Here is a 17,468-nt window from a genome sequence, read left to right as displayed (position 1 = left end):
GTGGGGGGCTATCTTTCCTTTTGGGGTTTTCTCTGAGGCAAGATAGCTTTCTATTTCCTTCTTTAGGGGTAGTTAAGTCTTAGGCTGTGAAGATGTGTCTAGGGAGAGTCAGGAACATCCCACGGCTATTACTAGTGTTGTTGTTAGGATTAGGGACTGCGGTCAGTAGAGATACCAACTCCTCAGAGCTCGTCCCATATTGCGTTTTAGCCACCAGGTCATTTCAGTGTGGCCTCTTAACCACCAGGTCATAACACTTACACTCTACAGAAGAGAGAGAGATGACCTCGCTGACCATAAGAGCTTACACTCTACAGAAGAGAGAGAGAGGACCCCGCTGACCATAAGAGCTTACACTCTACAGAAGAGAGAGGACCCCACTGACCATAAGAGCTTACACTCTACAGAAGAGAGAGAGAGGACCCCGCTGACCATAAGATCTTACACTCTGCAGGAGAGAGAGGACCTCACTGACCATAAGAGCTTAAACTCTACAGAAGAGAGAGAGGACCCAACTGACCATAAAAGCTTACACTCTACTGGGGAGAGAGAGGACCCCACTGATTATACGAAGTCACTCTCTGCAGGAGAGAGAGAAAGAGATGGAAGACACTACTGACTATAAGAGCTTACACTTTACAGGAGAGAGAGGACCCCACTGACCATAAGAGCTTACACTCTACAGGAGAGAGAGAGGACCCCACTGACCATAAGAGCTTACACTCTACAGGAGAGAGAGGACCCCACTGACCATAAGAGCTTACACTCTACAGGAGAGAAAGAGAGAAAAAGAGAGGACCCCACTGAAAATAACTTGCATTCTACAAAAGAGAGTGAGTTTACCACTGGTCATAAGAGTGACAGGAGAAGAACCTCATAAAAGCTCATACTGTATATATACAAGTGTTTGAGTGTATATGAGTTGGTGACTCTAGGTTAGCACCTGTTCACACTTAGTTTATGTTTGGATGTGACGGTCAGTTTTTTTAAATTTATTTATATACAGCTCTGGCAAAAATTAAGAGACCACCACATCAAAACCCTGTCATGCGCAGCCCAATCTCCAGACCTGAACCCCATTGAAAACCTCTGGAATGTAATCAAGAGGATGATGGATAGTCACAAGCCATCAAACAAAGAAGAACTGCTTACATTTTTGCGCCAGAAGCAGTATGAAAGACTGGTGGAAAGCATGCCAAGACGCATGAAAGCTGTGATTAAAAATCATGGTTATTCCACAAAATATTGATTTCTGAACTCTTTCTAAGTTAAAACATTAGTATTGTTGTTTCAAAATGATTATGGTCTTGTTTTCTTGCATTATTTGAGATATGAAAGCACTGGGGAGTTTTTAATTTTGACCATGTCCCCTTATCAGAAAAAAATACAAAATGTATTGCTTGGAAATTCGGAGACATGTTGTCAGAAGTTTATAGAACAAAAGAACAATCTACATTTTACTCAAAAATATACCTATAAAGAGAAAAATCAGACAAACTGAACATTTTGCAGTGGTCTCTTAATTTTTACCATAGCTGTATGTATATATATATATATATATATATATATATATATATATATATATATATATATATATATATATATATATACATATACATTATCTACCTATCCCTTGGTTATTTTGCATTTCTGACTTTAACTATAACTATATATAACTATGTATATAATATAACTATATTATAGCTATGACTATCTTATATGTCTTGCATCAGATTGATAATGTGTTAAAACATGTTATATTGTTGTGACTAAATGTGCGTATTGTTCATCAGTCTGGTTTTTAGTGCAGGAAATAATTCTGAAAAGACACAAAGGATGAACATATCCTTAAACACTAAAAACTAGACAAAAAACAAGTGCAAATGCAGTAATGTATTATGTATCAGACTATTCATATTCGCTTTCACATAACAGTTTGTTAATTAAATTTTCTCATCTTGGTTGTCTATCATTGTTTTAATTAGTTTTGGTTTCACAGGTTTCAGTTTGTTAATATTCCTCCCTGTGTCGATTAATTTGTACTTTCTCACAAAAATGAAAAATATTCTATAAATTAAGCATTCTATAGTCTTCAAATAAAATCCTAAAGTAACATTTATAGTATCAGGATAAAAAAGCCTATTTAATATTTTATCAAAAAAGCTGATATTTGATGTAATAGTGTCATTTTACCCAATGGGGCAGACTAAGCTACATGATCCAGATTTCTGACTTAATTTGTGCCCAAAAAAACTGTCTAATACCTTACTCGCATGTCAGTGTGGCACATATGTGTTCTATTCGTGTCTTACAAATACCTGTTATAACCTATGTCGCTATTTAGATGTCCATGTTTTTTCACAGATAGTGTATGCATGAAAGACTCAGAGATGTTTTTTTTTTTACCAGCAGCACTTATGAAAAATACAATGCAAGTCTATGGATCCATTTTCTGGCCATGATTAAAGAGAACCTGTTATGAAAAAAATGCTATTAACCTGCAGATATGGCGTTAATCTGCAGGTTAACCCCTTCATGACCTTGGGATTTTCCATTTTTCCGTGTTCGTTTTTCGCTCCTCTCATTCCCAGAGCCATAACTTTTTTATTTTTCTGTCAATTTGGCCATGTGAGGGCTTATTTTTTGTGGGACAAGTTGTACATTTGAACGACATCATTGGTTTTACCATGTCTTGTACTAGAAAACAGGAAAAAAATTCCAAGTGAGGTGAAATTGCAAAAAAAGAGCAGTCCCACACTTGTTTTTTGTTTGGCTTTTTTGCTAGGTTCACTAAATGCTAAAACTGACTTGCCATTATGATTCTCCAGGTCATTACGAGTTCATAGACACCTAGTATGACTAGGTTATTTTTTATCTAAGTGGTTAAAAAAAATTCCAAACTTTGCTAAAAAAAAAAAAAAAAAATTGCGCCATTTTCTGATACTCGTAGCGTCTCCATTTTTCATGATCTGGGGTCGGTTGAGGGCTTATTTTTTGTGTGCCAAGCTGGCGTTTATAGTGATACCATTTCAGTGCAGATATGTTCTTTTGATCGCCCGTTATTGCATTTTAATGCAATGTCGCGGCGACCAAAAAACCATAATTCTGGCGTTTCGAATTTTTTTCTCTTTTTTCTCGTTACGCCGCTTAGCGATCAGGTTAATGCTTTTTTTATTGATAGATCGGGAGATTCTGAACGCGGCAATACCAAATATGTGTAGGTTTGATTATTTTTTTATTGATTTATTTTGAATGGGGCGAAAGGGGGGTGATTTAAACTTTTATATTTTTTTTATTTTTTTCACATTTTTTTTACTTTTTTTGTATTTTTGCCATGCTTCAATAGCCTCCATGGGAGGCTAGAAGCTGGCACAACATGATCGGCTCTGCTACATAGCAGTGATCTGATGTTCGCTGCTATGCAGCAGAAATGCAGGTGTGCTGTGAGCGCCGACCACAGGGTGGCGCTCACAGCTGCCGGTGATCAGTAACCATAGAGGTCTCAAGGACCTCTATGGTTACTATTCAGAAGCATCGCCGACCTCTGATCATGTGACGGGGGTCGGCGATGCGCTCATTTCCGGCTGCCCGGCCGGAAGCGCCGGTTAAATGCCGCTGTTTGCATTTGACAGCGGCATTTAACTTGCTAATAGCGGCGGGTGAATCGCGATTTCACCCGCCGCTATTGCGGGCACATGTCAGCTGTTCAAAACAGCTGACATGTCCCGGCTTTGATGCGGGCTCACCGTGGAGCCCTGCATCAAAGCAGGGGATCTGACCTCGGACGTACTATCCCGTCCGAGGTCAGAAAGGGGTTAATAGCATTCTTGACGTGCCTGACACCGGCACTTAGACCCCTATTCCGGAAGGAAATGAACTCTATTTTTACCTGTAACATTCAGCTTTCAGTCACGGGAGTGGTGCCGGCGTAGGTTCAGTCACCACTCTGTGTATAGTAATGATGAGCCGCCTGCTGTCAGTCATTGCCGGCAGTGCTTTTACAGCAGCTGCTCAATATACTCAGAGCGGTGACTGAATCCAGAACATTGCCAAAAACTAAAAAGATAATTTCCTACCAGTAGTAGGGGTCTCAGTGTGGGTGCTGGGCCAGTTCAGAATGCTATTAACCTGCAGATTAACCCCGTATCTGCATATTAACATAAAACATATAATCATCTTCAAAAATATAGTACCCTCAAATAAAAGAGCATATATAAACCGATTGGGTGCAATAAAGAGATACTGGGATCCAAATAGTGCAAATATAAATAGCAAATATTATTAATACAATGCAATACATACAGTGGTATACCAAAGGCAACCACATAAATAAATAATGCTAGACAGAAGACAGAAGCAGATAGAAACAAATGACCCCACTGTGATATAGGCGTACGTTGGCTTGAATGTGTAGATATTTATAAGTAAGGTAATATCCATGCTAAAAGAATTATGCATGATTGTCTAAGGAAGTGGAAGTGTTGCTCCTATGTATTAAATAATCACAACAGATATAAAACAGCGCCTCAATATTAACTAAATTGAAACTGCAGCATGTGTGAATATTACAATCAGATAGAGACTATATTAATCATAGACCTATACATAATCAGTAGTCATGGTGTGGTATGGGGGTAACCAGGCACCTCGATGCACGTTTCGCCGCTAAGGCAAGCAGCTTCGTCAGGAGATCATATACTAATGACACACTGACCAAACACTAATGACAAACGGATCCAAAACACTGATGAGGCCAAAGGCAATGTGCACATGACTTCTCTTAGGTGCTGGCACAGCCACTGCACTTTCTCAGGTGAAGTTGCTTCAGGAAAACATTGGCGGACGTTTGTCTGAACCAACATCGGAGGTTTTGCTGTTGTTGTTGTGGTGGCTCTGATCTTTTGCTCTACTCTGTTAAAGGGAGAATGTCATCACAGAATAATATTAATCTTTATTTTTATATAGAGCTAACATATTCCGCAGCACTTTACAGTTTGCACACATTATCATCACTGTCCCCGGTGGGGCTAACAATCTAAATTCCCTATCAGTATGTCTTTGGAATGCGGGAGGAAACTGGAGAACCCGGAGGAAACCCATGCAGACATGTGGAGAACATACAAATTCCTTGCAGATGTTGTCCTTGGTGGGATTTGAACCCAAGACCCCAGCACTGCAAAGTTGCAGTGCTAACCACTGAGCCATCGTGCTGCGAAACTGTCCAAGTACAGGCACTTGTTGCATTGCACCTTCCCATCAACTGCTTGTTTTCCATCTATCTCTGCCCTTCTGTCAATCAAAGAAGAGAGGAGGGGTGGAGATTGAGGGAAAACAAGCAGGTGGAAAGGTACAGTTAAAAGACTGGCCACATCTTAGTGCACCGAGGGCATACACTTGGTTTGAACAGTCATTATGGGCCGAGTCCCTTTAAGTATACAGAGCAGGTGGCTTCCCAGCACAAAATATCCGTAGATTGAACATGTCACTTTTTTATCTGCTTCAGGAATTCCTAAAACAGTTAAAAGAAGTGGCATAAGGCGGAACATATGCAGAATGTCGGTTTTGCATTTCTGTGCATTATGTTTCTTTTATAGGGAAGAATCTTCTTGAAAAAGAGTGTTGTGTCCACACAGCCTTAAATCCTTTGCACCACATTTATTGCAGCCCAGTTAATAGTCCTTTTACTCCAATTAGAATTCATTTGCACCTTTTCAATTAACAAATCTAACCAGCAGCAAATTTGTCACTCACTTACAATATTTTCTACCAAACCAATTTGCACCTCTCCAGTACAGAAAACTACTCATGCAAAGCATTGATTATATGTATGTATCTCACTGACATATTTCTATCTATTCTATCTATTCTTTTCTGACGGTTCGGGCTGTGTCCTTGGCTGATGAAATGCCAGGTTTCCTTTGAGATGTGTGAATAAAAATGTAGCGGAACATGCATGGTTCGTGTCCTGGGCGATTTTTTTCTCGCACCCATTGGCTTGCATTGGCGAGTGCACTACTATTCTCGCAGACAATCGCAGCATGCTGCTAATTTTTTCTCAGTCCGATCTGAGCAGAGAAAAGACTCGCAGAGATGAGCACTGAATCATTGTATAACATTGGTCAGAGTACAATGTGATGTTTTCTCACATTGCACTTGTGTGATTTATACGCCAGTGTGAGCGAACCCAAAGGCTGTGTTTGTCATCTTGTCCATGAAAAAAACCTGATAGCACTCTGACCAATGTTATCCAGTAAGGCTGTCCAGATGACTGTTTATTTCACATGGACCGAATGTTTCCTTGAAAAAAATATCGCAGTTGGTACTAATCTCCATATTTCAGATGAAATAAGTCTTTGATTGTGTAAAAAAAAAAACAGATCCCATGGTGGTTTTCTCTGTCTCGTTTAGAGTCCTTATGGTCAGCAAAGTTCTCTTTTTCTCCTGTAGAATATAAGATCTTATGGTCAGGGGAGACCTTTCTCTCCTGTAGAGTGTAAGCTCTTATGGTCAGTGGGGTCCTTTCTCTCCTGTAGAGTGTAAGCTCTTATGATCAGTGGGGTCCTCTCTCTCCTGTAGAGTGTAAGCTCATGGTCATCAGGGTCCTCTCTCTCCTGTAGAGTGTAAGCTCTTATGGTCAGTGGGGTCTTCTCTCCCCTGTAGAGTGTAAGCTCTTATGGTCAGCATAGTCCTCTCTCTCCTGTAGCGTGTAAGCTCTTATGGTCAGTGGGGTCATCTCTCTCTCCTGAAGAGTGTAAACTCTAATGGTCAGTGGGGTCCTCTCTCTCCTGTAGAGTGTAAGCTCCTATGGTCAGTGAGATCCTCTCTCTCCTGTAGAGTGTAAGCTCCTATGGTCAGTGGGGTCCTCTCTCTCCTGTAGAGTGTAAGCTCTTATGGTCAGTGGGGTCCTCTCTCTCCTGTAGAGTGTAAGCACTTATGGTCAGCATAGTCCTCTCTCTTTCCTGTAGCGTGTAAGCTCTTATGCTCAGCAGGGTCCTCTCTCTCTCTCCTGCAGAGTGTAAGCTCTTATGGTCAGTGGGGTCCTCTCTCTCCCATAGAGTGTAAGCTCTTATGGTCAATGGGGTCCTCTCTCTCCTGTAGAGTGTAAGCTCTTATGGTCAGCATAGTCGTCTCTCTCCTGTAGATTGTAAGCTCTTATGCTCAGCAGGGTCCTCTCTCTCTCTCCTGCAGAGTGCAAGCTCTTATGGTCAGCGGGTCCCTCTCTCTGTCCCCTTTGGGTTATAAGCTCTTATGGTCAGCGGGGTCCTCTCTCTCCTGTAGAGTGTAAGCTCTTATGGTCAGCGAGGTCATCTCTCTCCCCTGTAAAGTGTAAGCTTTTATGGTCAGCGGGATCTTCTCTTTCTCCTCAAGAGTGTAAGATCTTATGGTCAACAGGGTCCCCTCTTCTCCAGTAGAACGTAAGATCTTGTGGTCAGTGGGTTCCTCTCTATCTCTCTCAACCATAGAGTGTAAGCTCATATGTTCAGTGGTGTCCATTTTCTCTCTCCTGTAAAGTGTAAAAGTACCTTCACACGAAACGACTTTGTAACGATATTGCTAGCGATCCGTGACGTTGCAGCGTCCTGGCTAGCGATATCGTTTAGTTTGACACGCAGCAGCGATCAGGATAAAATAAAGTTCAGAACTTTATTTGGTCGTCCGATCGCCGTGTATCGTTGTGTTTGACAGCAAAAGCAACGATACCAGCGATATTTTACACTGGTAACCGGGTAAACATTGGGTTACAAAGCGCAGGGCCGCGCTTAGTAACCCGATGTTTACCCTGGTTACCAGTGTAAAATGTAAAAAAAACAAACAGTACATACTTACATTCGCATCCTCCGCTGTCTGCTTCCCACACTGACTGAGCGCCGCAAAGTGAAAGTGAAAGCACAGCACAGCGGTGACGTCACCGCTGTGCCCTGCTACTGCCGGCGCTCAGTCAGTCAGTCAGTGCAGGAAGCGGACGCCGGGGGACGCGAATGTAAGTATGTACTGTTTGTTTTTTTTACATTTTACGCTGGTAACCAGGGTAAACATCGGGTTACTAAGCGCGGCCCTGCGCTTAGTAACCCGATGTTTACCATGGTTACCTGGGGACCTCGGCATCGTTGGTCGCTGGAGAGTGGTCTGTGTGACAGCTCTCCAGCGATCAAACAGCGACGCTGCAGCGATCGGCATCGTTGTCGCTATCGCTGCAGCGTCGTTTCGTGTGAAGGTACCTTAAGCTCTTAGGGCTCATGCAGATGCCTGTGGATTTCGGTCTAATTTCTGACCCCAATGTACAGGCTGAGCATTTTTTTCTTCCAATCCGATCGTGACAGCCTTATAGAAATACATGAAGCTGTTATGCTCTGGTCTGGAGAGCAGTGACCAGTTCCTGCATTATTGTACATGCTTGGACTGATTTGCATGAACTTCTGCATGAGCCCTTATGGTGAACAGAGTCTACCCTCTCTCGCTCTCCTTTTCCCCCACATATATTTTCCAAGCAATTGCAAGCTTTCTAATATTGGGATTCCCACAAATTTTGTTTGCCACAAATCTAATTTTTGGTGGAAAATTTGGCAATCACAGAATTAAAATGTTAAAAGATCCACTCATCTCTAAATTTAGAGTAAAACAGTCCAAAGATGTGCCACATTTATCAGACAGCATGAAACACTTGTGCTTTTAGTAAATCAGCCACATTGCCTTCCTTTTTTTTTTCATATGACGGATCTACGGCATTGCTCTACATTCTTACTAGATGAACATGCACGTGTAAGCAAAAAGTCACATATCCATACATCAAGGCAGCTAAATCTAACGTAGAAAGTGTCAGCAATTTTACTGCTAAACCAAATAGAAACATGAAGAAGCCATTCTAATGGTTTATTATTTTGACCTTTGAGTTTAAAATGTAATTGACGACCTTTACCAATAAATTTGTGGAGTCCTGTTCTGCCATTTTTAGAAGTTCACTAAATGACAATCTTTTCCTGAAATTTTGCACGGAGATCTGTAGTGAAATGTCAACCAAATAATCAGTCCTGCATTTTAATGCCTCCGGACTTTACTGTGAGGTGTTTATAAGGTTCTATGTATAGTGCAATCAATAAGAAGTTGATACACAAAATGTAGGAAACAGTCCTGTGTGTCATGATGAAAGACTAACAGCTTGGTTGTAATCCCTGTACTTAAATATTTTCATAGTTCAGATGAAAATAGATTGACATAAAGTAAGTTTAGCCCAAGGGCAAGGAGAGGAAGTGGTTAAAGGGAAGGTGACAAATCTCAGAGGAGATCTTGATGCTTCTGGGCTCTAAACTTATGTTTAGGGATGAGCGGACCCGTGAAAGTTCGAGTTCATCGGCTTTGACTGAAATTTAGTTCAAATTTAGGTTCATGTACCAAAACTGTACCCAAACTTGAAGACAGAGCAGGAAAATGTATCTCTCTCCTCCTGAACTCCTAAACTGTAGAATGGGCTTCCAGGAGAAGTCGGTCTCCAGAGTTCAGCACTGGACCGGTGCGAACCCTGAACTTTACAGTTCGGGTTCGCTCATTTCTACTTATGTTCCCTCGATGAGTATTTGGTGAGATTTTGAAGTTGTAGATTTTCTGCACCTATTAGGTTTCTTGCATTCATTTCATTGTGTTTTACATGCATTTTTAGGTTTTCTTATGCTCTCTTTGGAATGTCATGTTTTAAATAAAGTTGCTTTGTTTTTGGCTTTGACAAACTTTTTTTTCATAGTTATGTGCGGATTACATCTGTTTTTTAGCTGTTGGATTTTCTAAATCTATTGCATTTCTATGGGGAAAATCAGCACATAAAGGCCCCTGCAAACGGGCGTATGAGAAATCATTTGAGTTTAATCCAGAAAACTCGCACAATTTTTTTCAAATTTTTATCCTTGTGCCATCCATGTGTCCATTTTTCATCCGTGCGATGCCTGTTGTTCATACAACTAAACTAAAAATATACATGATCAATACATTTCCTAGGTTAATAATAGAAGTATAGCCATAAAAATCAGATGCTATTCAGATGTTCCAATAGTTTTTTTTTTTTCGCACCTATAAACTTTGAATGAGTTTCATCTGACACCAAGGAAAATTGATCATCTGAGCAGCCCTATAGAAAAACATGGGTCAGTGTTCTGTCCATGTGCTATCTGAGCAATAGTTGTACAGCGCACATCCGATTTATGGGTTCTTATATATGAACCCTAAAACTCAGTGTTTCAGTAAGAGAAATTGACATGTTGCTTATTTGGAGGTCAGTTTATACTGCGTAAAAAGATAGTGGGCATGAGATTTCTATAAATTCCATCCACTTTGCTGAAACTGTAACCTAAAGCAAAATTTGTAACAGAATCCCTTATATACCATGTACCAAAGTAGTTGTCAATTTATATGACACAGAAGCATATTTGGTCAACCTCAAACACTGGGGCCAGGTGGACCATATCTGTCTCCCCCCTAAAACTAGAAATGAATCAGTCTAACAAATAATAACAAAAAAAAAAAAACTTTTTTCTTGACCACATGATATTTCATTGGCTCTAATGTCAAACATTGTCGCGTTAAAAATTGTAGGTTTTTTTCATTCTTTTCTCATTAATTTCTTTTTTAGATTTTTTTTTACTTTAACTCATTCCCAAACAATAGTCTTACATTCATTTGCTTACAATAATAGGGCATTCCATTTGGTCTGTTTTTCTAATAGGTCTATTCATTTAGATCACAGCTGTTGCCCATAGGATATTGCCAATGAAGGATGAACAGTTGTATTCGAGAACGGCCACGATACAGTATGCAGAAATGTGGGGTTCAAGACTGTGAACAGTTGGTTGCCGGATGTCAAACTGATCTGGTATTGATGGCGCATTATAAGTATAGGTCATCAATATCAAATTCATGGTGGAGTATGTGTAAATTGATTCACATGACCCGATCCATTGGTTACTTCATTGATCCGTGGTCTTGGAACGTCACCCACAGCCCTTCAGTTAAATAGCAGGCCTGACACGATGTCATTGTTGCGCTGTCATGCTGTATGTGATCTTATACCAGACCAGCTAATCAAATGAAGAGCTGCAGATGCTGTCAAGTAGGGGACTCTGATGGCTATCATCCATTGAACACTGATTATTGACATGGCCACTGGCCTGGGTAATGAGCATCAGTTCATACCAGCGCTATTTCCTGGAAACCTCTTTAAATAGTCACTGTAATTTCAATAAACTTTCTATAAGCTGATTTTAAAAATTTGCCAAAAGTTATCTTGAGAGAGAAAGAGGATATGAAGTCTAGTGGTGCCTATCACAGATAATAATCCTAAAAGTCAATTTTGACCCTTTAAATGGCCTTGCCACATAAGTGCCACTGTCCACTTTGTCTCTGAAAAAAGCTATTTACATATTTAAATTGCTAGTGGAGCATTGCATGGCCAAAAAGTCTCCCTATGTCAACTTGGTGCTGTCTATAGAGGTATAGTGGTTAAGAAAAATCTGCACACCCATGTTAAAATGTCAGGCTTTTGACAAGGAGATAAATCACACCAAGAAGAATAATTTCAGAATTTTTTCTTCCTTTAAAGAATTTAAAAATTCTTTCAAGTAGAAGAAGAAAAATAAAAAACTAAAATTGTGTGGTTGCATAAATAACCACTAATGATTTGTTGAAGTTCCTTGTGAATTTATGATAACTTTCAGTCTTTATGGTTAGGAGTCTATCAGCATGGCACACATGGCATTGGCAATCTTTGACCACTCTTTCTTACAGAAGCGAGCCATATTTGTCAGATTGTGAGAACATCTTCTGTTTACAGCACCCTCCTAAAGTAACCCACACATTTTCAATAGGATTCAGGTCTTGGTTCTGGCTAGCTCATTCCAAAACTTTGATTTTCTTGTGCCACTCTTTTTTTGAGTAGGAGATATGCTTAGGGTCTTGTCATGATGAAAGGTAAAATTCCTTTTCATCTTCAGCTTTTTAGCAGAAACCTGAAGGTCTTGATGTAAACCTGACTGATATTTGAAACAGTTCATAATTTCCCCCATCTTGACTAAATCCCCAGTTTCAACTGCTGAAAAAAGTCACCAAGAATAATTCTAGTTCCACAATGATTCACTGTGAGTATGGTGTTCTGATGGTGAAGCACAGTGTTGGTTTGCGCCAAACATACATTTTGTAATAGTGGTCAAAAAAGTTCACCTTTGTTCTCATCAGATCATAACACATCACATTTCCCCACATACTTTTGCCAAAATTGATGTAGGCTTTATCAAAACATAGTTTTTGAGCTTGGTTGTTTTCCCTTGTAGGAAAAGGCTTCCATCTTGCCACTGTACCCCGCATATGACATACTAGATGTTTCCAGCCAGCTAACACTCGGCACGCTCATTGCTATCTAATTAACACTGCTGGTGATTAAACTAAAGTAAATAATGACAACATTCAATAGCGCTTACGCAGGTGATAAATTAACTTAAAATGAAGTTAATAACAATAGTGTGGTGATGTGTTGGGGGCGGGATTATGTGTGGTGGGTGGGCGGGATATTGTGTGGTAATGGGGTGGGGGGCGGGATTATGTGTGGTAATGGGGTGGGGGGCGGGGTTATGTGTGGTAATGGGGTGGGGGGCGGGGTTATGTGTGCTGATGTGTTGGGAGGCGGGAATATGAGTGGTGATGTGGTGGGGGGCGGGATTATGTGTGGTGATGTGGTGGGGGCGGGATTATGTGTGGTGATGGGGTGGGGGGCGGGATTATGTGTGGTGATGGGGTGGGGGCATGAGATTATGTGTGGTGATGTGGTGGGGGGCGGGATTATATGTGATCATGTGGTGGGGGTGGGATTATGTGTGGTGATGGGGTGGGAGGTGGGATTATGTGTGGTGATGTTTTGGGGGCAGGATTACACTGTGTTCCAAATTATTATGCAAATTATTTTTAAGTGTCTTAAAGATTTAATTGTTTTGTTTTTCAAATAAACTCGTGAATGGTATTGTGTCTCAGGGCTCAATGAATCACTGAAATCAATCTTAAACACATGTGATAATTAGTTTTCCAGGTGATTCTAATTAAAGGAAAACTACTCAAAAATGATGTTCCACATTATTATGCAGGTCACAGGTTTCAAGCAATATGGGAAATAAAAAGGATCTCTCTGCTGCTGAAAAGCATTAAATAGTGCAATGCCTTGGACAAGGTATGAAAAAATTAGATATTTCACGAAAACTTAAGAGTGATCATCATACTCTGATGAGATTTGTGACTGAAACAGAGCACAGACAGAGTTCATGCAGATAAAGGCATAATGAGGAAGTTTTCTGGCAGACAAATTCATTGGATTAAGAGAGCAGCTGCCAAAATACCATTACAAAGCAGCAAACAGTTATTTGAAGCTGCTGGTGCATCTGGAGTCCCTCGAACCTCAAGGTGTAGGATCCTTCAAAGGCTTGCTGTGGTGCATAAGCCTACTATTCGGCCACTCCTAAACAGTGTTCACAAGCAGAAACGGTTGCAGTGGGCCCAGACATACATGAAGACTAATTTTCAAACAGTCTTGTTTACTGATGAGTGTTGAGCAACTCTGGACGGTCCAGATGGATGGAGTAGTGGATGGTTGGTGGATGGCCACCATGTCCCAACAAGGCTGCGATGTCAGCAAGGAGGTGGAGGAGTCATGTTTTGGGCTGGAATCATGGGGAACCAGCTGGTAGGGCCCTTTAAGGTTCCTGAAGGTGTGAAAATGACCTCAGCAAAGTAAATAGAGTTTCTGACTGACAACTTTCTTCCATGGTCTAAAAGCAGAAACGTGCCTTCAGGAACAAAATCATCTTCATGCATGACAATGAATACCTCTGAGTAATTGGCTGCTATGGGCATAAAAGGAGATAAACTCATGGTGTGGCCACCATCTTCCCCTGACCTCAACCCTATAGAGAACCTTTGGAGTATCATCAAACAAAAGATCTATGAGGGTGGGAGGCAGTTCACATCAAAACAGCAGCTCTGGGAGGCTATTCTGACTTCATGCAAAGAAATACAAGCAGAAACTCTCCATAAACTCACAAGTTCAATGGATGCAAGAATTGTGAAGGTGACATCAATGAAGGGCTCCTATGTTAACTTGTAACTTGGCCTGTTAGGATGTTTTGGCGTTAAATAGCTTTTTTGTTCAGTGAATGTGACCTCCTAATGCTGCAAATTCCACAAATGAGCATTTTCAGTTCTTTAAAACATATAAAATGTTTAGAAATACTACTGTGCCTAATAATTTGGAACAGTGCATTTTGAGTTTTTATTCATTTTGGAGATTATACTGTTATCATTGGGAGGTTTCTTCAATAAAATTTGATGTATACTCTAACGGGTGATGACTTTTATTAGACTGACTGTCATTTGCACTGACCATTTAGGAAAATCCAAGAAAAATGTCATTTGCATAATAATTTGGAACATAGTGTATGTGTGGTGATGTGTTGGGGCATGAGATTATGTGTGGTGATGTGGTGGGGGGTGGGATTATGTGTGATGATGTGGTGGGCAGGATTATGTGTGGTGATGTGGTGGACGGGCAGGATTATGCGTGGTGATGTGGTGGCGGGAGGGATTATGTGTGGTTATGTGGTGGGGGGCTTGGATTATGTGTGGTTATGTGGTGGGGGGCTTGGATTATGTGTGGCAATGTGATGGGGGGCTGGATTATGTGTGGTAATGTGGTGGGGGCGTGATTATCTTTAGTATTGTGGTGGGTTGGCGGGATTATGTGTGGTAATGTGGTTGGGGGCAGGACTATGTGTGGTAATGTGGTTGGGGGCGGGATTATGTGTGGTAGTGTGATGGGGGGCAGGATTATCTGTAGTAATGTTGTGGGGGTGGGATTATGTGTGGTAATTTGGTGGGGGGGTGGGATTATGTGTGGTAATTTAGTGGGGGGGTGGGATTATGTGTGGTGATGTGGTGGGGGCGGGATTATCTGTGGTAATGTGGTGGGGGGTGGGATTATCTGTGGTAATGTAATGGGGGCGGGATTATGTGTGGTCATGTGTTGGGGGCGCAGAATTATGTGTGGTAATGTGATGGGGGGCTGGATTATGTGTGGTAATGTGGTGGGTGGGATTATCTGTAGTAATGTGATGGGGTTCAGGATTATGTGTGGTGATGTGGGGGGCGGGATTATGTGTGGTAATGTGGTAGGGGGCAGGGTTATCTGTGGTAATGTGGTGGCGGGCGGGATTATCTGTGATGTGGTGGGGGGTGGGATTATGTGTGGTAATGCGGTGGGGGTGGGATTATCTGTAGTAATGTGGTGGGAGCGGGATTATGTTTGGTAATGTGGTGGGGGGGCGGTATTATGTGTGGTAATGTGGTGGGGGTGGGATTATGTGTGGTAATGTGGTGGGCGGGCGGGATTATGTGTGGTGATGTGGTGGGGGGCAAGATTATGTGTGGTAATGTGGTGGTGGTGGGATTATGTGTGGTAATGTGGTGGGGGGCCTGGATTATGTGTATTAATGTGGTGGGGGGGATTATGTGTGTTGATGTGGTGGGGGGCATGATTATGTGTGGTGATGTGGTGGGGGGCGGGATTATGTGTGGTGATGGCGTGTGGGGGTGGGATTATGTGTGGTGATGGGGTGGGGGGCCGGGATTATGTGTGGTGATGTGGTGGGCGGGCGGGCGGGATTATGTTTGGTGATGTGGTGGGCGGGTGGGATTATGTATGGTGATGTGGTGGGTGGGCGGGATTATGTGTGTCAATGTGGTGGGGGGCGGGATTATGTGTGGTAATGTGGTGGGGGGGCGGGATTATGTGTGGTAATGTGGTGGGGGGATGGATTATGATTGTGTGTGGTGATGTGGTGGGGATTGTGTGTGGTAAAGTGGGGGGCGGGATTGTGTGTGGTAATGGGGTGGGGGTGGAGCTACTGTGCAGGGGCGGGATTAGCCAGTAATCACGATGCCTCTTATATATATATATAGATGAGGAACATGGGAGATTGCTGTCACGTGCAATACACAACCAGTGCTTGGCAGACATTCCTGCAGCTCATTTAATGTTGCACTAGGCATCTTAGACCAATTTTCATTAATTTTTGATGGACATTTAATTCTAGCTAATTCACTGTTGTGCTAAATTTAAGCCACTTCTTGATGACACCTTCCGAATATCCCATGGTATAGTTAAAGTCTTGTAAATGTTTGCACCCTTCTCCTGACTGAAAGCTGTAAACAATTAGATTCTTTTGCTGTGAAATGCAACCTAGAACATGGCTTGAAAATCCTACCAGAATAATTTAACATTATATGGAGTCAATCATAACTACTGTAAATGAGGGCCGTTGTGTACTGACTACTATACAACATTCCTGTAAATGTGATTGGCTGCATTCTGAACACAACCACTTTCCCAGTCATAAGAGGACGTTCACACTTATGGAACTTCATTATTTTAGTTTGATTATTTTTATTTTTCCCCTCGTAATAATTTGAGTTTGTTTCCAACTGCATTTGTACAGATTATGACTATCAAGAAGACATAAACCTTGTATTTTTAACAGGGAGGGTGTAGACTCTTTATATCCACTGTGTATCTTATCAGAGATAGAGCATCTTTCTCCACTTATTAACCCTTTTTATTCTCTTATTTGATTGCCGATGCTCATTTTCCATTCTGAAAACTAGCTCAAATACATCTTGGATAAAACCTGATGGTGTGCAGGACAGCGAGGTGTCAGGTTATACTCTATGGATAGTGGGGGGGGGGAAACGAGTAGCGAGGGTGAAAGTGAAAAAATATTATTTTACATTCATTTAAAAACAAACAAAAAATTTGTTATATTATCCTTATAATTATTATATTTTCCTTTATTTATTTTGCCAGTACAAGAAATGATTTTGTGGTTTGATTACTGCCATTATTTGTCGGTGACAGGGTTAATACATGTGAAGAACTATTATAATGTCTCCTAATCATGACCTTATAACCATTGTCGTGCAAAACCAGATTCTTTCTTCATCGGTTCAACAATCTATGGTGTAATAATATGGGTATGATATTGCTTTTTTTTCCCAGCGTACATTGTTGTCTTTCTTGGCGTAGACGAAAAATATTAAACTTTGAAAATTACATTTTACTTTCAAATTGGGCGATGCATTTTTCATGAAATGTCTGATAGTGTTAGCGCAAAACTGTTTAGAAATCTGAATCAGCAGCCTCACGTCTTCCTTCAGTTCATTTCTTCCTGACCCTTGTTTACTTCTTCCTCTCTTTCAGGTCGATTTGCAATGTTGGCAAACAATAATCTACAGATTATGAACATCAGTAAAAGAGATGAAGGCATTTACAGATGTGAGGGGCGAGTGGAGGTTAGAGGAGAAATTGATTTCCGAGATATCTTTGTCATTGTGAATGGTGAGAAATAATTGCTACATAATATTATTATAATTGTGTTCTTGCGTCTCTCTGCCTA

At 41.2% G+C, this 17,468-nt stretch overlaps 1 protein-coding gene across 2 annotated transcripts in view; it reads left to right on the top strand.

The window, feature by feature from the left end:
* NCAM2 (neural cell adhesion molecule 2) overlaps positions 1–17,468 on the top strand; it is a 585,384-nt gene that overhangs the window by 311,679 nt on the left and 256,237 nt on the right. For both annotated transcript variants that reach the window (XM_077294013.1, XM_077294012.1), the window contains exon 5: positions 17,273–17,410. In XM_077294013.1, coding sequence (XP_077150128.1) covers positions 17,273–17,410 — 138 coding nt within the window. The remainder of the gene's footprint in view (positions 1–17,272; positions 17,411–17,468) is intronic.

The sequence above is a fragment of the Ranitomeya variabilis genome, chromosome 3 (assembly GCF_051348905.1).
Source record: "Ranitomeya variabilis isolate aRanVar5 chromosome 3, aRanVar5.hap1, whole genome shotgun sequence".
NCBI lineage: Eukaryota > Metazoa > Chordata > Amphibia > Anura > Dendrobatidae > Ranitomeya > Ranitomeya variabilis.
Note: the sequence above shows the minus strand (reverse complement) of the source record. Positions and strands in the feature narration are given on the sequence as shown.